Genomic DNA, 25,412 nt, shown 5'->3' with positions numbered 1-25,412 from the left:
AGCCGACACAAAAGAAGCCTCTGCCGTCACGTGATTTTTGGGAGAGGGTGAAAGGAGGAGGACGCGAGGGGCATTTTCCTACCTTGCGGAAAATGGTTTCGTTGGTCGGTCTTTAACGCAAAGTTTGAGAAAAGTTTGAACGAAGTTTGCCTATTGTGTGCAAGTGTGAAAATTGAGAACGAGCTGACATCACCTGGCAGAGGGCGGAAAGAAATTAGTGAAACCATTAAATGATTATATGTCTGGTCTTACATTGCACAAACATTGGAAACCTTTTTCTATAATTTAAAATAAACTACCGCCTGAATTACAAGAAGCAAAAGTGTGCAAGCGAGCTGGTTAGGAAACATCCTGCTCTAAACCCTCAGACACGGAAGAAATAAAATAACGTGCAAGAGGACAGAAAATCTCAAACGCCGCCGAGTTTATTTGCGAGGGAACTTCATTATTTAGCCGTCCACACGGAGAGAAAACAGGGAAAACAAATGACATGCCGCCGTAGAGATTTGATGGAATGCAGCCGTAAAGACTGACTTCCACCCTAGGCACCGCACCGACAGGTTGGAGTTTGAAAGTCAGTCTGCCTGGCTGAGTTCCGTCAAATCTCTGCGGCAGCACGTCTTTTGCCTTCCCTCGTTTCTGCCCGCGTGGACGGCTACATATTGCTGTTCTCTCGCAAATAAACTCAGCTGCGTTTGAGAATTTGTGTCGTTTTGTTCGTTATTATTTTCTCTCTATGCTTCGGGGTTTAGATTATGATCTATAAATTATTTTTCCGCAAATTTTGAAAACATTTGCGTAAAAGTCAGGCAACATTTGTCAAAAAGATTAACTTTTCTAAATTTTTCCAAAAGTGTGAAGGTTTGGTAGTCCAGTCGAACCTTAGGACCGACATTATGTTTGTAAAATCCCTAAAGCCAAGAATTCCTCAAAGCACAGGCTAAAGCCTGACTAGAGCTATTCTTGCTTGGGTTAGAAGTTAAGCGGCATTCGTCTGCTACCATTGCAACTGTACTAGCTCTTCTCTTCTGAAGAGAACAGCTAGTGCGGTGAGGTTCAGAACATTCTGTATTGAGCTCATGTCATTTGGGTGTACTGAAACTGTTCTTTCTCGCAGCCTACTTTCAGCTACGCAAATGTTTAGTTAAGGTCCCTTGAGGTTTGCTAGTGTGAAGTTTCACTGCTGTAAAAGTGCTCGCAAAGAAAACTCTTCAGATGGTGAAGACGATGTCGTACGGAGAAGGCATTCACTGAAGCGACCACCTTGCAGGGCCTTGGGCGCCTTCGATATCATCAAATATTTTCTCGGTACCTGCGACGACGATGGCGTTGCGGGCACAGACTTCAAAAATCATGTTGTGCCACTACCCCCGAAAAAGTGCACACGATCCACGCCAACCAATTTTTGGAAGTCGAACTAGTTTATTTGCCACCCAATTCAATGTTTCGTTGTCTAACGATTTTACGACAACAAAATATTAAACACGCTCCATCAATTTTGTTTTACCAGGTTTCAAGCGAGCCGCTATGCCTGAAACGTTACATACAAAAGCGTAAAAAACACACCTTAAAACGAAAAAAAAAAAAGTTTGTACGTAGAGCCTAAACGAGCACATAGTTTAAGCGTAAAGCAAGGGCTCACGTGGGCGGGGCTTGCGGGACAGGTTGGTGCGTCCAATCAGGTCGTCCAGGGTGACTGAGGACGTGTCCAGCTCGGCATGGTCCTGATGTAACGAAACAATCGGCGGCCGTGCCGGCAAATGTCCCCCATTAAAAACGTGGAACGATGGCAACCTCACCGACCGTTCCCGTTTTTCGTTTCACCCTAGGTCAGAGCCCAGTGAAAGGCTAGAAGACTTTGAGTGCAAACACACTAAAAATATGAGGTCAACGCTGATTCGCTGCGCTTGGTTGGCTTGGCCGACGAGAGCAGACGCACAGAAAAATTACCAACACTGTGACATCACACCTTCGGTGCAGCTCGATCCCCGAGAACCAAAAAACTCCTGGATTTTGGGTTTTCGGGGGCATTGGTGTTATACTTACTTTCACCTTAAGTCAGAGTATAGCCAGCACCAAGAGCCAAAGGGGCACTGGCTCATGGTGCTGACTACACTCTGACTTAAGGTGAAACTAAGTATAACACCGATGCCCCCGAGAACCCAAAATCCGGGAGAATGTGGAACACAGACATGCTAGGAGGGGGCTCCCACAAAAAGAAAAAAACGGCGTTACTGCTTCCTACTCGCGATGCTGAAGCATCCCGAATTCTTTGTTGGCTCGCAGCTTCCAAAGCCATCCCCTTCCCCCATTGGTGTGCTCAGGTCCACCTCCTGTGCCCTATCTTCCAAGGTCCACCCACTCGTCTCACCCACTTAACAGAGACGCAACATGCGCTACATTAAAACTTTCAAAAACAAGCAGAAAAAGGGGGGCGACTATTGAGCATCTTTTCCAAGAAAAAGAAGACGGGGAGAGTAGAACACCCACCAGTCCGGCAAGCCGCTTGTGCCGGTGGAGCAGCAGCATGTCCCTAAAGCGCTCCTCCGTGATCTCCGACAGGGTGAGGCACTTGCTCAGGAAACGGCCGGAGTCTGCATACGGGAAAACTCCTCAGACGCGTCAAGACGCGCGCCAGCAGCTCCAGTGGCTGGATCTCTCGAAGCGTGAGGGATAGGGTGGCATGACTGTTTCACATACTAGCTTCGTTCAATTTACCTGCACCTCCTGCGCCGGTGCAAAAAAGTGTAGGGCAGTGTACTTCCAATATGTGTATTCAGGTACGACTGGAAGGACCCTGACCTACATTTTTCTGCAGTGGTGCAGGAGGCGTGGGTAAATCGAATGAAATTATCGCGATAAAGGCAAACCCTGACGAACTTAAGAGTAGGTTGCCAAGATGTTTCTGCGCAGTGGCGCTGATGGGCACGGTTTAGGCGCCATGCTCTTGCAAGGAGTAGATGGAGTCAAGCGTGTGGCAGCCCATGCGAGTCGCAAACTGAATGATGCAGAAACCTGCCGCCCTTCGTCGGAGCTGGAATGTCAAGCTATTGTGTGGGTGGTCGAAAAATTTCAATGCCACTTGTATGTCTCTCCATTTATAATGGTATCAGACAGCTTGATTCTGCAACGGCCACTGTCCAAGAGCGACCTGACATCAAAACTGGCCCTTTGGGCTATGCAGCATCAACAGCATAAATTTGTGGTTCAACGTCGAAAGAGATCTCTCCACGTAGATGCTGCCTTCCTCTCAAGAAATTCCGCCCAGAACACAAAACTTTCTTCCCTACTTGACTTTGCAATGGCGCAATATAACGACGCCACACTAAGAGACAAAGGCCGACGTCTTCAGATAGCTCAAAAAACTACACAGACATGAAACCGACCGTAGTGCCAAAATCAATTATTTTATGCTCTACAAGGCGACATTGTTCGCCACCGGTCGTTGCCTGCCACTGACTGGCTTCCTCTTGTACCCTCGAGTTTGCGGGAAGTTGTCGTGCAGATGCACCCGCGTTTGGACACCTCGGTGAAAGAAAACCAATGACCAAGTTGTCAGAAAGGCTCTGAAGGAAAACCTGGCTAGCAGATGTTAAAAGTTACGTGGCTTCCGTCGTACCTGCCAGTATCACAAAGTAGATGTGGCAGTAAAACTAACACCTCCCTCGCATATTACACCAATAGAAAGTCCATTTGAGATTGTTGAAATGGATCATTTGGGCCCGTTTCCAAAATCATCCCAAGGAAACGGGTACGCCCTCACGGCCGCCGATTGTGTGAATAAGGGGGTAGACTTGAGGATGTACCCGACGCCTCGGCGTCTTACCTAACGCAGTTTGTGAGATGGCACCTTGTTCTTAGACACGGAGTACCAGAGACAATCATCGGCGATCGAAGAACTTCTTTCATGTCCAGAAAATTTTAAACCAGACTTCACGAGGTCGGTTGCACCCAAGCCACAAGCATGCGTTCCACGGGCTCGTGGAACGCATGAATTGCACATTATTGAACTTCTTGGCAGTGAATGTGAATGACTCGCACAAATCGGAGTTAGTTTCTTCCTGAAGCAGTCTTTGCCATTAACACATCTTTGCAGGAAGTCACGGACGAAACTCCATTTAGACTTATTTATGAAACAAATGCCGTACTCCCTAGTAAAAGCCACACCGGTCATCCGTGGGACCGACAATGTAATGAGTACCTCACAAACTGTGCAGGAAATGTAATACGCGCACGGGTGCAAGCTCGACTCGCCATTTTGTGCAACCATGGTTTATGAGAATACGCAGGTCCCGATGACGCGACAACATCAGTTTCGCGGATGGTAGTTAGGTTTGGTGCACCGTCCAATGCGGATCCAAGGCAAATCAGAGAATCTGCTACCACGTTTCCAAAGACTCAACAAGATTGTTTTTGACGTTTAGACCATGTCACATACAAGCTCGAAGAGTTCCCGGAACTCTGCAATGGTCGAAGAGGTCAAACCATTCCTGCACATCAAATGCAACTGAAGTTGCACCTTAAAGATTTCCATCCTTTGTCCGAAAGTTTTGTTTTTGAGCATAAAAAATGACAAAAATAAAAAAATACAAGCTCATAGTTATCTTCTTAAAATTTCACCCCAGAAAAAACTCATAATAATGAATCCAAGTTATGTAATAACAAAAACGCTAGTTTTCCTAAAGTGAAATTTATGCCAGAAAGCGGAAAGGAGAAAAATGCGTTCAAAGTGCTCCAACCTCTACCTTTTCTTTAGCGTTGGTGGACCGAAAATAATTTATAAAAAATTAACCATGCAGTACAATCTAATGAAACCTTCTGGGAATACCCTCTAGATCAAAGGTTCTCAAACTGGGTTCCGGAGAACACAGGGGTTCCACGAGCTGGTCTCATGGGTTCCACAAACATCCAAATTGCAACCCCCACCATGCCGCAGGCTGCGCGGCAAGACCATGCAAAGCACCTTCATCTCACTTTGTATTGACATCGCGATTGATATGGTGGGCATATATGGGAAGCAACACAAGCAAAATTGCCTACAATTGTGCATCTGTTGCTTCTCGGTCGGCAAATGTAGAGGGGGGTTTCACGGCAGTTTTCGAGGCTTCCTGGGGTTCCGTGAGGCCAAAAAGTTTGAGAATCCCTGCTCTAGATGTTGGTGGATGTAAATATGACATCTTTCAAAATGAATGTTTTTTTTTGCAGAAATTGCTTTTTCTGGGTAGTGTCCTCCCTTAAGTGGGACGAGTGGACGCATTAACGGAAGTGAAGGACCCCTTCCTGGTGCAGAAAGGGGTCCTGCCTTGCCCGTCCGGTGTCTGTGCTCACATCGATTGCCATCCCATCCGTCTTCTTAAAAAAAGAAAAAATGTTTGCGCAGTTGACAGGATTCGAACCTGTGCGGGGAGACTCCAATGGATTTCTAGTCCATCGCCTTAACCACTTGGCCACGACTGCGGGACGAGTAGGGGGCTCTGAGATGTGGTAGTAACTCAAGAGCTGAGGATGTCATTGATGAAACGTTGCATGTAGCCGCTCAACGTCTATACAGGAGAGGGCGCTGCGGTCAAATGCGTATATAATCGCATTCAACTTTGCATGCATTGGCTCAACGTTTATAGACGAGAGGGCACTGCGGTCAAATGCTCAAATGCGTATATAACCACGTTCCATACCATACATTCCATAGCAACGCAACACGGAACTCAGCACTACCTATGAGCAATAAAAAAAATCAGCACCATCAGCACTACCTATGAACAGAATCAGTATCATCAGCACCACCAGAGCTTCGTCCCAAACAACATCATTCACCACGTGGAGATGCGGTCATTTTTTTGCTAGACGATGAACTTTTATTATACTTTTAAAGGGCAAATCCGCTCTATTCCAGATTTTGGGATAATAAGTGATTCCAGATTTTGGGATAATAGGTGATTTCATAGTAAAAATAAGTGCTACTGTCAAGACCGGTTATAACGAAGCCAACGGGAATCGAAAATCATTTCCTATATCCGTTATTTCGTTATAACTGACTTCGGTTAATGATGTACAAAAGGGAATGGGAAATCGTGACCGCTTCGCTGAAGTTGTTATTTCGTTATAAACGACTGCATTATAACCGGTCTCAACAGCAATAAAATGCACTATGTCATTTGCCACGTGAAAAATGAGATATATATATTGTTAAATCTTACATTAAACCATCAGCAGAAATAAAAACCGAAACTTAAGCACCGTCCGGCAACATTGACCTCAGGGCCGCCAAAAACGTGACTACCACGTGGTATGAGATGTCACGTGAACCTCTACCCATCGATGGGCGGGATCAAGGCGGGCCACCGTTGGGGCGGGCGTGTGCCAGACGCAAGTGTCGTCTGCACAGCAGTCATCAGCACATTTTAGTGTCTACGATATTTGACCATGTCTGCACAACTGCACAATCAGTTTGCGCACATAGTGTGAACGAAACTCCGAGAGACTATAATCACAAACGGCGAGATAACGACGGAGGTTGTGACGCGGGAGTGGTGAAAACGGCGGGATGGCCGGATGGCTTCCAAGAAGAGCGCTGTGCAGGCACATTACGCCAATCACGTGGACGCCGCTGAGCGCCGAGAGGAAACGTTGCTGACGTCACCTGTTACGCTTACCTGGAGAAGTAACAACAAACATCAAAGAGCAATGGTGATGACGTTTAGTTCAATGTTGACTATGCCAACACCGTAGCCTTGACTGCGCTGTTGATTGCACCTCAATTCGCCTGCAAAAGTCAGCCTATTTTGGCAATTTCGCACGTTGCAAACTTTTCCGTAACGTTTAAGAAATATTTAGACAGAACTCAGTCATAATATTTGACGTGTGGTTTTCCTAGGTGATACTGAAGAGGACTGCACTTTTTTCAAAAACAATAATGAAGTGGAGTTGCCCTTTAATATATGCTGCAATAGTTGGCAAAAAGATTATTTTCTATCAGCCTTACCATGCTACTGTGTTTCACAAAAACCACCCTGGAACAGCAGATAATTTATCAAAAAGGTGAAGTTTTCAGAAATAAGGAACGCAAAATAGTTATTTGCGAGCATGTTGGTACACTTTAAGAAACTATAGTATGTAAGACAACACATGCCGTCTTCCATGCCATTGTTTCCTGAATTGTAGTGAAACGGAACTTTTCTCACCATTCACGAAAAAAGACCTTTTGAGCGCTTCGTTGCAATCAACATTTGGCCTAACAAATGGGTGGGTGATGTTGTGGTGATCGCATCTGGGACATTGCTGCATGGACTTGCTGCAGTAAGTCAGTTGTTAGTTGCTAGCTTCCCGCTTCTCCCTACAAGTTTTTGCGATACAGTGAAGTGCCTTTATAACAAATTACACCGGATTAGCTAAGGTTTTTGTTGTACAAGTCTCTTCATTATAAGGGTTGAGCGCAAATAATAATATACGCGTGAAATTGATTGTGCACTAAATGAAAGATAACAGTGAGATTTACGCAGAAAACCACAATGCGACACCACTTTCTAGAATACTACTAGAATACCCAAACATCAAGGAAAAAAGAAAAAACAATAAAACTAACACCTCATTGTAGGTGGAAAAAGTATAGACTTGCACCAATAATCTTGCCATAAATCATGTACACATTTAATTTGATACGACATAAATACAAAAATGTTTAAAGTCATTATTAGATTCCTAATGAGTGTGTTGGTAAGATGTACTAGATAACAGAATACTTTTTGTAAAACGCCTCGGAATGAAAAAGTGTCAAAACAACCGAGTTTCCCCAACTTCAGTATATTTCCTTAAGACGGTTCTAGGTAGCTTAAATTAAGGAAAGCACCCCCTTTTAATCGCGGGATTGGGCGTTGGTTTCTTCAAAGCGGGGAACTGCCAATCCGAGCAACGGCTACTGTGCGAGAATCTCTCTAAGATGACGAATGGGGCTCGCAGAGTGCCCGCCGACCGTCTCGTTTAACTGTCCCCACCGGAAGGGACGGGGCACTCACTGGTGTCGCAGCGGTGGGGTCCCAAGGGTCCCGCGGACAGGGTGGAGGCCACCCGCCGCATGTCGGGCCCCAGAGACGTCTCCAGCCGGTGCAGCTGTCGACGGAACTCCCGCAGCAGCTTGGGGGGGGCCCCGCCCTCTGCAAGGGAGAGTCACAGACTGCAATGCTAGGTGCATGGTTTAGCGGGCCACACACTTGCGTGGCCGAAAAACTAAACAAATTCGACGTTCGTGTTTAGACAATGTGAGGTCAGTCGGCCTCTGAGGAACGGCAATGCCGGTTTACGCCGCAGACGAGAGACTCAGTCGGCGCGGTGCCGCCGCTAGCCAACGGTCTTCGACGGGCATCGCACCGTAGCGATACGAAAGACTGCACTCCAGTATGATGCTCGTCTCCGGATGGAAACGGGCGGGGGTGGGGATCGAGCTCGGGGTCCTCGGGTTCCACAGAACGAGCTTCCGCTCCGCGCGCCATGAGCTGCGGTGCACCAACACGCTCGGCCACCGATTCCTCTAGACCGGTCTCGAAAAGGGCAGAGCCGTTTATGGGGAGAGTTTGGCCAGTCTAATGTTCTCGACGCCGTAATGCCCCCCCTCCCGAGTGAGCCGATCAGCCTGCGGCGCAGAGCGAGAGGGGCGAGCGCATGCGCGTGAACCCCCAGCTCCTCCCAGCTGAGCGGGGAGGGCCGCCATTTCCATTCATTCGCCCGGAAGAATGCATAGAGAGGACATCCAAATTTCGGTTCTTTCCTTTTATTTGGCAGGCTCTGGCAAGAAAATCATATACTGTTATTCGCCCGTGGCTTAACAAGCTAACGAATGAAGTTTCTCCATGTTTGAACGCAAACTTTGATTCGAGCGAAAAAGAAATAAGCCCGTAGCAGACGACACGTAGCCTCAACAGTGCTCTGCGCTGGCAGTGTTGCATCAAAATGGCGGTCGTCTCCACTTTGCTCCCTTCTTTCTCTCTCGCTCCATCGATGCTCTCCTCTCTTTCCTTCAATTTTCTCCTCTCCGGCACCTTTGTCACCACACCCACAGGCCAGACTCTCCCAATATACGGCTCGGTTCTGGAAAGCGGGAGCAGATGGGTGGAATGGACCTCCCGCAAAAGCCCCGGAAGGTTGAGCATGAAGCACGCGACAGAGTGTGGGGACGTCCCGTATGCTCCTCCCCGTTCCCGCGGCATCTACCGCGTGACTGGCACCTCCTAAATGGCGAGGTTGTAGCGCCGGATTCCCTGAGCCACCCGGTGGGAGCCGCAAGGGGCGTGGGATTAATGCGAGTGCTGCTTCAGCGTTCAGCTGGGACTCGCGTCCTCGCCGATCGACCGCCTCGCCAATTGAACCCGCACAGGGTCTGCTCCGTGAGTGTCTCAGTACCGCCTTGACACCTTTCTCTCCCAAAGGTCACGACTGGTGGATCCACGCGGTGCCGCCCACCTTGCGTCTGCACCGTTCACGGCGCATCTCGTAGCGCCAAACCTGCAACAAGCGGCAAGTGCACTGAAGCTCGACCAGAGACGTCACAAGGTGGCAGACGCCAAGATGGACGCGTCTGCCACCTTGTGACGTCTCTGGTCGAGCTTCAGTGCACTTGCCGCTTGTTGCAGGTACGGGATCCACAAACCGTGATGCACGGGTCTCAACTTCTAGGGGGTATTGCCCGGGCGTGCTTTTAACAATAACTAGCGCTTAAAACATTTAGGTGCAGCGTTCAATGTGAAGATCATGCCGAATACCAAATTATTTTAATTAATGCGCGAACCTTCCCAATTCTAACTCAGGCACGCCATGACGGCCTAGTGATGTACCGGAACCCGAGTTATGTTTCGTCTTCGAAAAGGAAGAAAATTAGGTTTCGGCACTTGGCTGGTGTAAACTACCCGCACATTCTGACAAAATGGAGCAAAACATAGAAGAGCTAGTATTGAGGAGCAAATTAGCGTAAATGATGCTGAAATCATATCAGTGACCTTGAGAACCTGTCAGGAAAGAACTCTGAGAAACCTAAGAACGCTACGTTTGACTGAGCTCTCTTCAGGCCTGGGATGCCTTTTTTTGACCATTGCCCAGGTCTCCACATCTCACCGCGTCGCTCTGGGGATTCCATGGCCCGTTAACGGCACGTCCAGCTGTGACTAGCCCCGTCCGAGCAAAGGAAATTAATTCGTCGAGTGATGTTTTATCGACAGGTAATTTTGTCCACATTGCAACATTAATTCCATAGGTAAACTGTCCTTCGTAGAAAGGCGCTCCCATTCATTTCATCCATACATCTTGTGACACTTCGTCGAAGGCTCCTTTCCATCCACATCGCCTCGACCGAAGGCATAGTGATAATAACTAGCTTGCCGAACCCTTGCCGGTTCCAACCAGTCTGGCCATAAGCTCCAACCTGAGGTTATAGACCGTTCCATTAGGGTCATAGCAGAGAGGGTAATGGAGAGAAAAAAATGCCCTCTCCCTCTCACCCAGATGTCGCCTGCTCTTCCGAGTGGGCAGTACTTGGCATCCGGCTGGCGTGCAAACTCTGTTTAAAATCGCGTCATATTGGAAATTCCAAGCGCAGATGCGCATATTTTGGTATGCCAGTTATCGTGTAATACTATGCTAGATAAAACAAGACTAACAGGGTTCAATTGCGCTATTACCTGCGTGCAAATAAAAAATAAATAGGGAAAACTATGTCAGATTGGCTGGTCTCTCCGGCGAAAAGTAAATCCGGTTGCTGCACCTTTTTTACTATACAAAGTTTGTACTGATGTAGGCCTTTAGCGACCATGAGTGGAAGTCTGAAATAATAAATAAAAACGTGCTCTCCTGCCACAATATACGCAGTATTTGAGTGTAGTACTGCCGGCTGACTCAACTGCTATTTAAGTAACGGAAAAAAGATATGCTAGTTGATCATTTACCGAACTAGAACAACAGAAAGCTATAGGCTGATTTTGGAGTAGCCACAACTATTCTAAGAACGCGAACCACTTCACAACGGCAGCCACGAGCGAGAGTTCGATGTTCGGTAGAGCCCGCTGATACAGCCCAAAGATGGAGAACGGCAACCTCCCGGTTTGTCGTCTGCTAGCGGAGTCGGGCGCGTGCCCTCTCTCTCGTTTTACCCCGCCGAACCCGCTGAATTTCCCGGATGTATGGAGAGGGCGCTACTGTCGAACAAAATGGTGCCGCCCAGAGAGCGCTAAATGGAATGGTCTATAGTAGTCCACTTTTCCCGAGGAAGCCTAGGATTAGGGCTCAGGGAAATCGGAAAGGGTAAAGAGCACTGTCGCCTTGAGCATGTAAACAGAATTCAAAGAGGAGATTTTTGTGCCTAAAAAAAGAAAAGAGTGGGACATGTATGGCCACAAGAAAAGGCATTTTGACGCAGGCACAGGACTGCAGTACCCGGCATTCCGGACATGCTCCATTCCACTTCGTTTGCCGAAAGTGTAATAGGTTTTTTTATCGGTCACACAAAGCAACGTGACCAGGACGCCGAATGCAAAGAAAGGCCTCAGAGCAAAGTGGGTGTATCTTCCCCCCCCCCTCCCCCCCCCCCACCACCCCCCAAGTCAATAACGTACTACCGAAAAACATAGTACAGCACAGAAGAATGAGACATAAGAAGAAAGAAACACAATTCCTTTTAAGCTGTCTCTCGTCCATTTGTGCTATACATCTTTCAGTGTGCATCACAAACTTGCCCGAGCCTCCATCTTACAAATTACATACATTTGCGAAATCAAGAAGGGAGTGAGGCTCAGAGCATCTGGAGTGAAAGTTAGCGCTGCAGAAACCAGGAACCCCGGGATTAATCCCAAACCTTCGCTTATTTCTATCTGGGTGGTCGTCGTACCGCTTGACATGTGTTATAGATCTTGGGCCTTTTCTTGTAGTCACACGTCTTCCTCTTTTCTCGTGTTAGGAACAAGAATTTCCCCTTTGGATTCTCTTTACATGCTCAAATCAACAGCTGCACTGGAAGAGCTCTTTACCCTTTGCAAGAAATTTGCCATGGGCTTGTGACTGCACCGAATAGATTTCTCGTCTCGGGCGAAGACACCAGACGTCCTCTGGGGCCAACAAACTTCCTGCCGTCTAACCACACGTGCGACGCAATTACTTTTTAAATTAAGTAGCTCGAGAGGGACACGTTAAAAATACTAAAGTCACTGACAGAGCAAGAAGGGCAGGGAGTCTCTTCCAAACACCTGGCCTTCCAGCACGCGCTCTATGCCTTTTGTGGTGCTTTGGCTACGCATGAGCGCTCAAGGTGCATGAGACGGTGAAGCATTGTCAAAGGTGGAAAGCTTGCGCCGGAGGCGGGACAATTGCGGCTCCCTCCCACCCTTCTCCACTTGACGGTGACCCCCGAAAAATGCCCTAAGGGACCCTCCCGCGAGAAACTGCCCGTCCCGTTCTTCTGGCTAGATATCTGTAACGTGAAAATTCCGAAACATCGTCCAACCCCCGATTCCCGTCGGACATTGTGCAATGTCCAACGGCAATTGGGGGTTCGACGATGTTTCAGAATTTTTAAGTTACAAATATCTCGCCAGAAGAATGGGATGGGCGGTTTCTTGGGGGAGGGTCTCTTAGGGCATTTTCCAAGAGTCGCCGTCAAGTGGAGAAGGGTGAGAGGGAGCCGCAATTGCCCCGCCTCCTGTGCAAGCTTCCCACCTTCGACGACGCTTCACCACACAATACGTGACAAGTGGCGTTGCGGCGACTTCCCGCCTTTTCGTCCGCAATCTGCGTGGGCAATGCTGATTTTTGTGACACGTGAGCTCATAGTAAGCTCTCGTGTCATTTGCCTGTGATCTGCGGGCGCAATAGCGGTTCACATGGCACGCAAATTTAGCCGGTCCGTGTGTTACCATGAAACACCAATCTGCCGCATCTGCACTCTGGGGACCTTCTCCCGTGACACTGGAATTTGTAGTAAATTTCCACGTGTTTATCGTGTAGTGAAACGCAAATCTGCCGTATCGCAATCTGCAATATCGGTTCCCATGTCATGTGGTTTGTAGCGGATGTCTTTCATCATTAATTTTTGATAAAGTTCCACCATCTCATCTCTAAAGATAGCCCACCTCGTGTTTTTTATCATTTACCTCTCCATTTTGAGTGGGCGCCCTATAAAATTTTACGGTATGAGCTGATCTCATCCCCTTCGAACGACTGCTGTGTTTTCGCAGCACTTCCAACGTGACGGGGGGGGGATGAGAGGGAGGGCAGGGGGTACCCACCGGGTAGGTCGTCCTCGTCCTCGGTGGTGGTGTCCCCGAGCCGGTCCCTGAGCTCCTGCAGCTCCGTGCAGTAGCGCCAGCGGGCCCTCTGGGCCAGGGGAACTCGCAACCCCGGGGCCCTGCTGCGGGGGGCCCGGGACCGGGGAGGCACTCCCCGGGGGCCCCTGGGACAGCCGGGGGGGCCCCAGTCCAGGGCGGCCTCCAGCAGGCGCTGCAAGTGAGCCCGCGCGAGGCTCGGGTGAAGGTTACCGAATCCACTCGGCACGAGCGTCGTCGCTGCGGTGCCTGCAACGCCTCTCCCGCCCGTGTGCTCACCGCATCCTTGTTTGTGATCCCTCCCCGCAATGACGTCCTAAAAGTGACGTGCCGTGCCCCGTAGCGATTCTGGCAGTAACACGGCAGCGGAGGTGAATGCGGCAGATGTCCGTTCTGCCGCAGCTCGTTCCGCAACCAGACACGGAAGCTTTACAACCCGGTACGCAACCAGATGCAAATCTTTACGAACTTCTAAACTGATGTTCCTTCCAAGTTTGGGCACACTTCTAGAGCACTCTTTCTAGACTGCACGTCCATCGATATAAAACTATGGACTAAACATAAGGTGTTGTTAGCAAGCTGTGCAACGGCGCAAGATCGTAACTGTGACGGCAAACGAGGCTTCCGCGGGCCAAAGTCTGGATAGGTGGGGATGCCTTCCAGCGTAAGAGGTTAGGCTTGCAGCGTACGCTGCAGAAGTGCGCAACTAGTCCCTACCCGTGACGTGCAATGCGATCACCAAGCAAGCAGGGAAGATGCAGTTGATGGTGCCAATCAGTTCATCGAACAATGTTTTATCAACAGATTGTTTCAACGACACGTGATGTTTCATTGACAGCTCAGATTAGCTTTTTTCGTTAATAAGCTGCATGAGACTCTTGCCACAAAGCGGTGTATATGGGTCGGTCAGGTAGCTTCACGCTTTTGCAATGAGCCGCCACAGACTGTTACCGCGAAGCGGCGTGAACGCAGGCTAAGATATCGAGGTGGGGCCCAAGATATTGAGGTGGGCTAGTTGGATATGCATGATATAAAAATTAAATAGTGCAAAGGTTAGACAAAGGGGGGGGGGGGGGGGAAATGAATGCGCACCCCAGTGATACGCGCTTGACGGAACGTCCCTACAGTGTGCAATTCGCGTAACGAGTGTCTAAGAAACGTTCGTGTCAATGAAACGTGTGACGATAAAACTTTCATGTCGACGAAACATGTGTCCATGAAACATCTGTCTATGAAAAGTTGTCCACGAAACGTAATTCCAAGAAACGAATTTTGACGAAACGATAGGGACCCTGTGGTTGATGCGATCGTTTGCAAAGTGCAAGAATTTGTTAGACGCCGCCGCCGCCGTGCTTTGAAAATGTAGCAGTGATGACGACGGAAATGACAGCACCAGTGCTGATGAATCGTAGTCTCTACTCGCGGACAGGGTGAAAACGACAGAGTGAAGCTTTAGTTGTGCCGCCTCCAGCGTGAACTTCCTAGTTTCGATAACGCTTGGGCACCTCGTGCACCTAGCACGCACATGCGCAGCCAAAGGACGCCAGAAGGCATCGATCGCGTGCTGGAGGCTGGGCTTTCGCAACAGATACCCTGCCATTCTCATGAGTATGTCTTAAATGTGCCTCTAAAGATTTCTTTTTTTGTTTTGCTGATGCACAATATATGGGGGGTCGACTTACATTCGTGTAAACTATTCGCACACAAGAAATGAAATGTAAAATAAACTTAGGAAACATTATATTAATCTAATAGAAATCAAATCTTTTAAATGCCACATTTTGAAATGCCACAAATTTACGGTACTTCTGGTTTCTTAGAACAATTCACAGGGATAACATGCAGCTCACACATAGCAGTTTTTTGGCAAATGCTGAAAACCCGACACCCCTCTAAAGCGCATCTGGAATATATGCCTCGCAAGTGGGCTCATTTTCGTCTTCTGCGCATGAGAAAAGAAGTAGCAGTGACGTCAGAACGCCGAGCCCTGGTTGGCTGATCGCGACTCCCTATCTCGTCGTCTGCTCGCAACATCGTCTGCATCTGTCTTACCTTTCCTACGACTTTCGGAGTGAACTCGACTTCGCCTTTAAGGGTGGGCAGACGAAATAACTCGAGCGGCACGTTGTTTTGTCTAACAACTAGCAGACGCGCATCAAGGAGGGAAGTCAAAGGACTCACTGGCGAGGTGTCCCGGGGCGCCGAGGTTTGTTTGCTTAGAACCGAGTGTGAGCGTGTTAGTGTCCGCAAGTTCCCTCCCAAATACTTTTTCCCTCCATTCGTGTGCGGCGAGACCCCTCACTCTTTAATGGCGTCGGCGGGTTGGCGCACTTAACGTCGTCTGCTTTACGTCTGCTAGTCAAAGCGATGGCTGCTTTACCCTTCCTGCGTCTGTCGGAGATTCACCGCTTTTTCACCGGCGAGAGTCACCGTTGCCTCGGGAAACAAGGAGGTAACAAGAGGAAGAAATTGACCTCTTAATCTAAAATTGAGGTCAGCGATCAAAGTATAATACGGGAAGGGTTCACAAGGGTCGCGCGGGCATATTCCATTCAGCACGCCAGCCGGTCGTGGGCAGGCGGTCGCCGAGTCACGGAGTGCCTGCTAGGCCTAACTGCCCAGCTCGTTTGGTCGCGTTCGGTGGGATCGTGGCCGTTGGAGCTTTTCCCGGGTGTTTGTGGATCCAGCGTTCTTGTTCGTCGTGGTCTGTTTCAAGTACTTCTTAATTTTTTCTTGCTGCTTGAAGTCGGGACGCGTCAGAAGCGCAGATAGAAAAATAAACGTCCGTGGGGTCGTCGCGACGGCGACGCTGTCGGCCATGCTGATATCGTAAGTGCGTAAGACAGCTTCGGAACTGCCCATAGGGTTTCGTCGTAACCTGTGCAAAACTTGCGAAAATTTCCTTTCGTGAATACGAATTTGTTCTTAAGTTTTGTCTTAAGCACATTTTTGGCATAAGATCGTTTCGTGAATCTGGCCTCTGCGCTTCCGAAAGTCGCAGGAAAGGTAAGACAGATGCAGACGACGTTGCGAGCAGACGAAGTTGCAAAGGAACAGACGACGTTCAGATAGGGGGTCGCGATCAGCCAATCAGAGCTCGGCGTTCTGACGTCACCGCTACCCCCTGCGCAAGCAGACGAACTTGCCCTCCGCACACAATTTAAGGTGCTTCTCCAGAAAAACATTACCTACATGCAGCTATCTCTGCAGCTTGCAGCAACCGCACAGGAATACGACAAAGCACACAGTAAGGTTCCAGCTATGCTCGCAAGCACCGAGTTCAACAAACATAACGTTAGAACAGTGATGAATTACACACGAAACTATTGCTAAGCTTTCGTAAGAATCCCTCTCCCCGTGGCGTGGTTTAGCTCTTCCATGGCCAACGGAGGAACAGTTGCGGTTGGAGAGAGCTACTAAACTTCGTTTCACCTTAAGTACGAGCGTAGCGGATGTTAAGAGCCATCGGAGCCAATCCAAGGCTGCGTGAGTGTCACGTGAAAATGCACAGCGCTGCGCAGAAAGCGTATCACGGGTTATTTCACAGAGCAGGATTGGCTAGGATAGGTCACAGCTCCCCATGTCCGGACGTAAGGTGAAACAGAGTATAGTGTGATGCAGGGAGTGTGAGGAAGAGGAGAGAGATTCTACCTTTCGTGAGATCAGCACCTCCTGGAGCAGGCGGCAGTGGTAGCGCCGCTGGTGCAGCTGGTAGTCCCGGTAGCTGGCCCTCTGCACCAGGGACGCCGTGCGGGCGATGTCCGGCACCAGCAGGCCCTCTGGGAATAGCCACATGACACGGTGTCTCTCATGGAAGTGCCCGAGACGACCCATCCACAAAAGGCGAATTTGGGGGTTTGGGGTGTTAAACCAACCGAGGGCATCTAGCACGCCCCAGTCGAGGACTGGGGATTCATTTTTGACCACCCCAAGGATCTTTATAGCACACTCGAAATCTTGCTTCTCCGCAATAAGCGTCGGCCACGTCAAACTGTGGACACCTTGGCTGAGATTTAAACCTGCCAACTTGGGATTTGAACTTGTCAAACTGCAGACCGGGATTTGAACCTGCCAACTGCGGATCGGGATTCAAACCTGCCAACTGTGGATCCGTAGGCCGGCACTTGGCCTCTGAGCCACGGCAAGCTCCCCCACCCCCCCCTCTCTCTCTTAAAGAAAAGTTGCCCTTGACAGGAACAAGAGAGGCCTAGCTAGCTAATTGTCTGGCTGACAAACTTAACTTGCACGAAATAAGCACCAAGCCATGGGGAAATTCAAAGAAATGTTAGAGAACAAAATAAAGTAGCATAAGCAGCCAGCCTTTCAAGAAAGCTAGAAAAGTGGCTTAGTGGTCAAATGGACCCTTAAAAAAAACTGCAAGGTGTCGTCTATAGGATTCCCTGCATGGATTGCTCAGCCACAAACATTGGTAACGCAAACTACTTTTAGGAGAAAGCTTGGCAGTACTGAGACGACATTTGCAATTTCGATCACGAGCACGGTGCTGACGCTGAACACTGCAAAGTCAAGGACCACCACAACAGAGTTTTAGTAGATGCTTTAACTAAAGTAACTCTGATGACAATACCCAATACTCTGCCAGTGCCTTTGCACATGCATAATATTGTTCTCGGAGCTAGTGGAACAATATACTAAAACTCCCTAATGACTTTAAGTACATCTGTGTCATTAGTGTTGAGACTAACCTCCAACAAAACTTTTCTTGGCCTCCTGATACATTCAAACCATGCCAGAAAACGTTAATACGCCCCTTAGCACCTCACCATCAACCTACGTCAACAGGTTTTGCCACATCACCAATACAAAGTAAAACACCCCACAGTAAAAAAAAAAAAGAAAAAAAAAAGGGCAAACAATACTGCCCCTAAATGGCTATAGCCATCGCCACCCCCGAAGATGAGGCTGCATGGGTTGGACCCCCAAGAAGAATGGTTTGGTTGGTCATCTTTCTTTACAAATTTCTGTCAAATGTTCCCATTCAAGCAGCCCCCTTCCCCCTCTTTCAGCACAAAGTATATGTTTTACGAGTTTTTTTTCTTCTTTTTTTTCTATGATCAAATCGTTATGAACGAGTGGCATGAGCAAGTGACACGCTGCTAGTGTTACACAATGTTAAGGCTATTCATAAAGTTTATATATATAGTTATAGACCCAGCGGAGGTCAAACTTGGGTCGGTGTGGTGGCAGTCGGATGCTCTAGCCACTGAGCTGAATAGCATAGCTACTCTGGAAGCATTGTGCACTTGGCAAAACATGCCGGCAAGAGCGGTGCGACGTCACACCACGCGACTGCTTGCCTTATTAACGTGACAGTGTTAAGGAGCTCGTGTCGCAGAGAAGCCGGCGTCGGTGGGCTAGAAACTAGGCCACGCAAGGTACACTTGCATGGCTCCAGAATGAGTGGGAGACAGGGTGTAAGATAGACAGGTGGGGAAACGGCCCGTAGAAGTCTATTGTTGCGCCAAGACCGGATTGTGTACTCGTCTGCTTGCGGGTACCCCCCATTTGCGACAGATGGCGCTGCGGCGAGAGGAAAAAAATCGGAATCGGATTTGCATGAAACTCTATGGGAGAGTGTAGAAAATAAAACAAAAGCATGACAGTCCTCCATTGAAAATCCACGAGAAACCATCTTTGTCAGTTTAGTCGGTCGCCAAAGGTCGCCCACCCGTAGTGAGAGTTCGCAGTGCTCCACATAGATGGCGCCACAAAAAAAGAGAAAACCGAGGGAGGCACAATCCGGTCGCTCATTTGGCTCTCGTTTCCCCACCTGTCTATCTTACACCCTGGCGGGAGATTATATGTTTATATGCGTCCTCCTGTATTTATTCATTTATTTACTTACCCTCAGGGTCAAAAGACATTACAAAGGGGTAAACACATAAACCAACAAAACAGTAAAATTAAACACTTACAGTACATCACAAAACAACAAGGAAGACAGGGCATTTTTGGAAGCAATAGGGTCAGGTAAGGTTGCCATATGGTGAGGAAGGTGGTTCCATTCCACAGAAGTGCGGGGGATGTTACGCGTTGCGCAAGAGCCATATAAGGCAGCGCCTGTGCACACACTCCTTTGCTCGGTCTTGCACCAGCTAACATCTTTGGTGCACAATAAAACACTAGCACAAACTACACATATGCTCCCTAGAATTTGTCAGCATGATCAAGCTCGCATATTTCTTACTGATTACCTGCTTCCGAGCGGTAAACACTGAATAAGGATATTGGGATAACACTGTTTAGAATATCAACATTGCCCCGCTGCGGAGCTAAGAACATTTGTGGCCCCTTTAGTGGTCATTATGTGCGGCAGTGCCAAGTGTAGGTCTCGCAACATCTCCCTGAGAGAATGAGTCTCCCAGGAGCTCGAGCCAGTTTTGAACGGCCTAACCTCTCTGCCTCGAGACGGCTTCGTCCCAGAGAAGCTTCGGCCCAGGCACGAGGAGTGACCCTGAAATGACATACCTCGGAGGCGGCCGAAGAAGGCCCGGATAGGGTTGCCGAACTTGAAGTTACAGCCGCTGAACAGCCTCCTGCAAGAGTAGGGGGTCGGTGCCAGGAACGAGCATCCCCCCCCCCTCCACGACCCAACTTACTGCAGCGTCTCAACTTTCTCTTCCTTGTCGTTCTCCGGGAAGAGCGGTAGAAAATTCTGCAAGGGGGTGTGTGGGGTCAACACTGCTCGGGACGTTCCGATGGACCTTAAATTACTCAAGCAATGAGGCGCATACTGTGAGTGTAGTTAAACATGCTGCAAGGGCCATTATTTACAGCAGTAACTACTTTAAAGAGAAAATTTGAAAGAAATAGCACTTGGCACACATGTTAGTCAATGCCTTATTTCGGTTATTTACTTCTAATCTTTTGCATAGATGAGGTGAGCACATGCAGCGTGTGTACGTACGTTCCCAGCATTCTCCTTGCAGTTCGGGTAATTTAGCAAAAGGCCTATTGCGTCACTATTGCACATGTTCTACCGTACATTGAGGCTGCACTGGCCATCAGGTCAGGAGAGAGGCGTCGTCGACGGGAGTGGCCGATTGCCCCAAATCTGACGGGGCCACCGGTCGAGGCGCATTACGCGAAGAGCAACGGGTACCGTCGTAACACCATTGTTGTCAAATGTGACTGACCCAAGACAGAAGCAACATCGCTGAGTTTTGGGCCCCTCACAGAGAGAAGGCTGCGTTCCAAGGCCTTCCTCCACTAGGAAGCGAGTAATCGCGACAGCCACAATCCTTCCCGAATCGAATGAAAGAGGCGGCAAAGTGGTACATTGCAGAAGCACACCAGGAAGGTGATGAGGACAAAAAAAAAAGGCTGGGTGAACACCTGACAAAAGTAAAGAGAGCAGTTAAAAGAGAGGATGTGCAGGTTGCTAATACAATACATTCGCTTAGGCAGAGACCAGAGATGGGTGGATAGACATGACTTCCAACTCACCCTTCCCAACCCTTTCCCTCTCTCTGTGCAAAAACGGACTTCAAAGATATAAATGTTGTTACCAGTTAGAAGTCATGTCTGTCCACCCATTTTTATCTATTTATTGATACTGTCAGCCCTACACAGGGCTTTTACAGGGGTGGGTAATACAATGCAGTAAATCACATACATGCACATAATGAAGAAAAACACAATAATCACATACATACACAATGAAGCAAAAAAAAAGAAGAGAAAAAAGAAGAACGGCGGCAGAGTATACTAATACATGCTGCAACAAAAAGCAAGAGGAAAAAACATGCTGCTATTATATGACTTGCTGACTAGACAGGCAATGACACAGCATTCAAAGTGCTCAAGTACTTATACAGATTAACGCCAACACAACAAGTGAAAAAATTATGGAAATGGACTCTGAAGGTGAGAGTAGAACACTAGATAAGCATCGTCATTAATCAACACTTACGACATGTGACAAAGTACTAAGCTCCCGACGTTTTTAACAAACTCATTAAGTGAGGATAGGGTGACAATGCCATTTGGCACAACATTCCACTCCGTAATCGCTCTAGGAAAGAAACTATACTTGAAGCAATTGTTTCTAACAGACGGCTCTCTTATGTACATAAAATGATGGTGCCTTGTAGATTCACCAATGCGTATATCCATGTAATTAGATTTTTTCATGCAAATTAAATCATCAAAAATTCTCTCCCTACTAAATGTATCTGTAGTTGAAACGCCCGCTGGTGCCAGCCACCGCCTCCGCAATTCGAAATCCCTCAGATCAGCAACCCTTGTTTGGTCAAACCATTTCCTCCTTTTCAAAGTTTAAAGAAACACTAACACCACCCCCCCAAAAAATTTTTAAAATTTTTTTGCTAAGCATTTTAATATGGTGTTAGGAAATATTTTGCAGCCAGAGTCATATATATATATTTTTAATAATATAAAAAAAACTCAACTACTCAAAACCGAAACACGAGCACGGAAGCTCATGGCTGGGAGTCACGTGGCTACACCCGACCGAATTTCTTTCTTTCTCCGGTTCTCCAATGTGTGAAGCAGACGACGACGACAACGAATTTGTTTGCACCGTTTGTCGTGTGATTGTTTTGCACTTAATATCCCTTCCACTTGACATTCTGCGTATTAAGATTGATTGGCCAGTACCACGAGCTACAATTTGAAGTAGGTAGTGGCTCCACGTCCGACGCAACGTTGGTCCCTTGTGCGCCGCCATTGTGTTGTTCGGCCTGCAGTACGTCGCCATATCGAGAATGACGTGCACATGTACTTTATGTGATCTGTGCATATTATTTTGTTTTTCTATCAACATATTTTTAGTTCTCTGGAGGCCACAGAAATGGGGTTCACATTTTTTTATATTTTTAATATTGAATGCGTGCCTTAGATAACCCACAACTGAATATGTTCGGAACACATAATTTGAACGCCACGTGATCATGAAAAAGAGAGTGAGCGTGACTGAAACCGGCCAATTCTCGACTGGCTGTTTCCGGGCGGGAAGAAAACGAATTTTGAGCCGCAAATTGTGTTCTGGGTAGTTGGGCTCTTATAGGTCATGTTCAAAGAAAAACCTCGGCGTACATAAATACCCTGTCAGTGTCCCTTTAAGGTAGCCAATTGCTCCTCGACCTTCATGTATTTTCTTTCTCTCTCTCTTCCCTTCCTGGTTCGGTGCTCCACTAAAGCTCCGTTCAACTACACCAATGTTATGCACGCATTGGGAGCTGCTAACTCCTGCTTCGGAAAAAAGGAGAGAAAGGACAGGAGGCAGTAGCACGATAGGTGCCACTTTTCCCAGTGCTTCATGGGCACATGGGTTCATGTGTTGCACAGGTGAGACAATCTCACTGGCAGACACCCACCATGAGCCGCAGCTTGTGGGTTTCCGTGAGGACATTGTTCCAGGTGTCGATGCTGAGCACGGCCCGAAGCAGTGCCTCCTGCACATTCAGAATGCGACTTCACCCTGGTGCAATCAAAGTACCGAGGCGCCTGCGGGGATGCACAATCCCCCGGCGACCTTTGTACAAGGTAAAACCTTGTCTGACCGTTCACTCCCAAGACCAAAACGGCAAGGCACAACTTCGGGTAAGTGAGACGCAAGTTTAAACTTGGTCACGTAGCAGCATAATCAAAAAGGGTGCCGATTGCTGCCAGTCAGCAAATCATTAAGGCTGTGGTTGAAGCTGGTTTCATAAAGTTCATTTCGACCTACAGCTTTTCACTCACCTGAAGTTAAAACCTTCATTACGACCAACTCTAAAACCAAACGATCAAATATGGACTAAAAATGAAAGCCGTTTACAACTCCCTGCAACGCCGAATTAGAGCGCAACTCTTGACGAGGAGGAGGGAACGGTGCTGCGGGGAGGATATACCCCTCCTCCCTCCTCCTCACCTCGTCATCCTGCCTGCTACTCCGCCACAAGGTCTCACGGGGGCCACGTGGCCCCCGTGAGGTCACATGACCCCCCCCCCCCCCCCCCCGAGGTCACGTGACCCCTGGGGTAGGAGCCACGTGACCTCGGGGGGCGGGGGGTCCATGTGACCTCACGGTTACGCCGACGGCGACGCCGCTTCAAGCCTGAAACGGGCGCCTAAGAGCTGCACTCTAAAACTGCTTACACACCCCTTCCATAATTGGCCAATAGCATTCCCTTTTAGAGCGCAGCTCTTAGGGGCCCGTTTCCGGCTTGAGCGGCGTCGGAGTAACCGCGCGGTGCATCATGGGAAATGTCCCATAATGCACCGCGCGAGCCCCCCACCGGGGTCACGTGACCTCGTGGGGGGGCATGTGACCCCCCCGAGGTCACATGACCCCGGTGCATCATGGCAAATGTCCCATAATGCACCGCGCGAGCCCCCCACCGGGGTCACGTGACCTCGTGGGGGGCACGTGACCCCCCGAAGTCACGTGACTCCCCTGAGGTCACGTGACCCCCGCCGATGTCGCGTGACCCCCAATGACGTCATCGTCACTGATGACGTCACCGGCATCTACATCGTCATCATCACTGATGACGTCACCGGCATCCACATCGTCATCATCACTGATGACGTCACCGGCATCCACATCGTCATCGTCATCATCACTGATGATGTCACCGGCATCCGCATCGTCATTATCACTGATGACGTTACCGACATCCGCATCGTCATCGTCATCATCACTGATGACGTCATCAGTGACGTCACTGATGTCGTCAGCGGCATCCACATCGTCATCGTCACTGATGACGTCACCGGCATCCACATCGTCATCATCACTGATGACGTCACCGGCATCCGCATCGTCATCGTCATCATCACTGATGGCGTTACCGACATCCGCATCGTCATCATCACTGATGACGTCATCAGCGACGTCACTGATGACGTCAGCGACGTCACTGATGACGTCACCGACATTCGCATCGTCACCATCACTAGTGAAGTCACCAGTGACGTCACTAATGACGTCATCGGTACCCGCATCGTCAATGAAGACGTCATCAGTGACCTCAGTGATGACATCATCGGCATTGGGGGTCACGTGACCCCCAAGGTCACGTGACCCCCCCCCCCCCTGGTTAGTTTAACCCCCCCCCCCCCAGTGCCCTTCCCTCCTCCTCCTCAAGAGCTGCGCTCTAATTCGGCGTTACAGGAAGTTGTAAGCAGCTTTCACTTTTTTTTTTTTTTCATATTTTAGCGACTCTTCAAACTTGTTGATTTGGCTTTGTATGGCATCAGTACAAAAGCTTGAACGAGTCATAAGATATTTTTTTATTTCCATTAAATACTGGTAATAATAAATCCCAGAGCAACCTCAGAGAAGCAAATGAGTTTTTTATCATACCAACCATGTTAATGACTGTTCAGACTCTTCCCATGTTCAATTACGCCTTACCCCAAGGTGAGCCCAAGTGAGAGGCACACACCCTTTAGCTTTTTCCAAAGGTACCATCACAGTTTTCGGCCAAAGAAACTGCTACACAGAGAAGAGTGCAACGAGTGACTGTAACTTCCATTAATAGACCCTTTGATTAATTCCCCAAGCGCCCCGGCTTGCACTCGAGGCATCATGGGAACGGTGGTCCTTCAGCTCCATAGTGTTGGGTAATTTCAACCAATTCAACACATGGCCTATTTGTCTGGGGCACACCGCAATTGTGCAGTGCAGTAAACTCTTTTCCCTTTTGTATATGGAAGGCTGGTGGGGAAAGAAGGAAGCTCCCCTTTCCCTTCTAGCCTTCCCTGTACCAAGAACCACACTGCACCGCAGTGGTGCGAGCCCAGACGAATGCGCCGACTTTGAGTGCAATTCAGAGTCACCCTGAACAAGTGTCGTGTAGAGTCCAAGGACTTTTAAAATTTATCGTGAATGTCGGCGTTTTTGATACTGTGCATGCAATCCCCCTTTCAACCTGGCTGCGCTGCAGAAATCTTTTACAATATTATCATTCTCGTGATTGTTGTTTTAGCAGGAATTGCTTAAAAAGCCGGGAACTCTCAACAACAGACACAAGGATTTAGCTCAGAATCAGCAGGGCTGTATATAGCATTTTAGCGTTTGTTATTTAATATCAGTGTCTTTGGAGCTGTTTAGAGAACAATAATATTCCAAGAGATTTCTTCAGCTCA

The 25,412-nt window shown here is 48.5% G+C and overlaps 1 protein-coding gene across 1 annotated transcript in view; it reads right to left on the bottom strand.

Annotated features, from left to right (window-relative positions):
- LOC8033554 (nuclear factor related to kappa-B-binding protein) overlaps window positions 1–25,412 on the bottom strand; it is a 65,324-nt gene that overhangs the window by 38,500 nt on the left and 1,412 nt on the right. Inside the window, exons 2-9 of the mRNA XM_029972679.3 lie at window positions 22,655–22,732; window positions 19,916–19,971; window positions 19,785–19,852; window positions 16,947–17,074; window positions 13,260–13,470; window positions 8,013–8,150; window positions 2,491–2,594; window positions 1,643–1,724 (exon numbers count right to left, since the gene is read on the bottom strand). Coding sequence (XP_029828539.2) covers window positions 1,643–1,724; window positions 2,491–2,594; window positions 8,013–8,150; window positions 13,260–13,470; window positions 16,947–17,074; window positions 19,785–19,852; window positions 19,916–19,971; window positions 22,655–22,732 — 865 coding nt within the window. The remainder of the gene's footprint in view (window positions 1–1,642; window positions 1,725–2,490; window positions 2,595–8,012; window positions 8,151–13,259; window positions 13,471–16,946; window positions 17,075–19,784; window positions 19,853–19,915; window positions 19,972–22,654; window positions 22,733–25,412) is intronic.

This window comes from Ixodes scapularis, unplaced genomic scaffold (genome assembly GCF_016920785.2).
Source record: "Ixodes scapularis isolate PalLabHiFi unplaced genomic scaffold, ASM1692078v2 PGA_scaffold0__279_contigs__length_252992795, whole genome shotgun sequence".
Lineage (NCBI taxonomy): Eukaryota > Metazoa > Arthropoda > Arachnida > Ixodida > Ixodidae > Ixodes > Ixodes scapularis.
The sequence above is the reverse complement of the archived record's forward strand: the minus strand, read 5'-3'. Positions and strand labels throughout refer to the sequence as shown.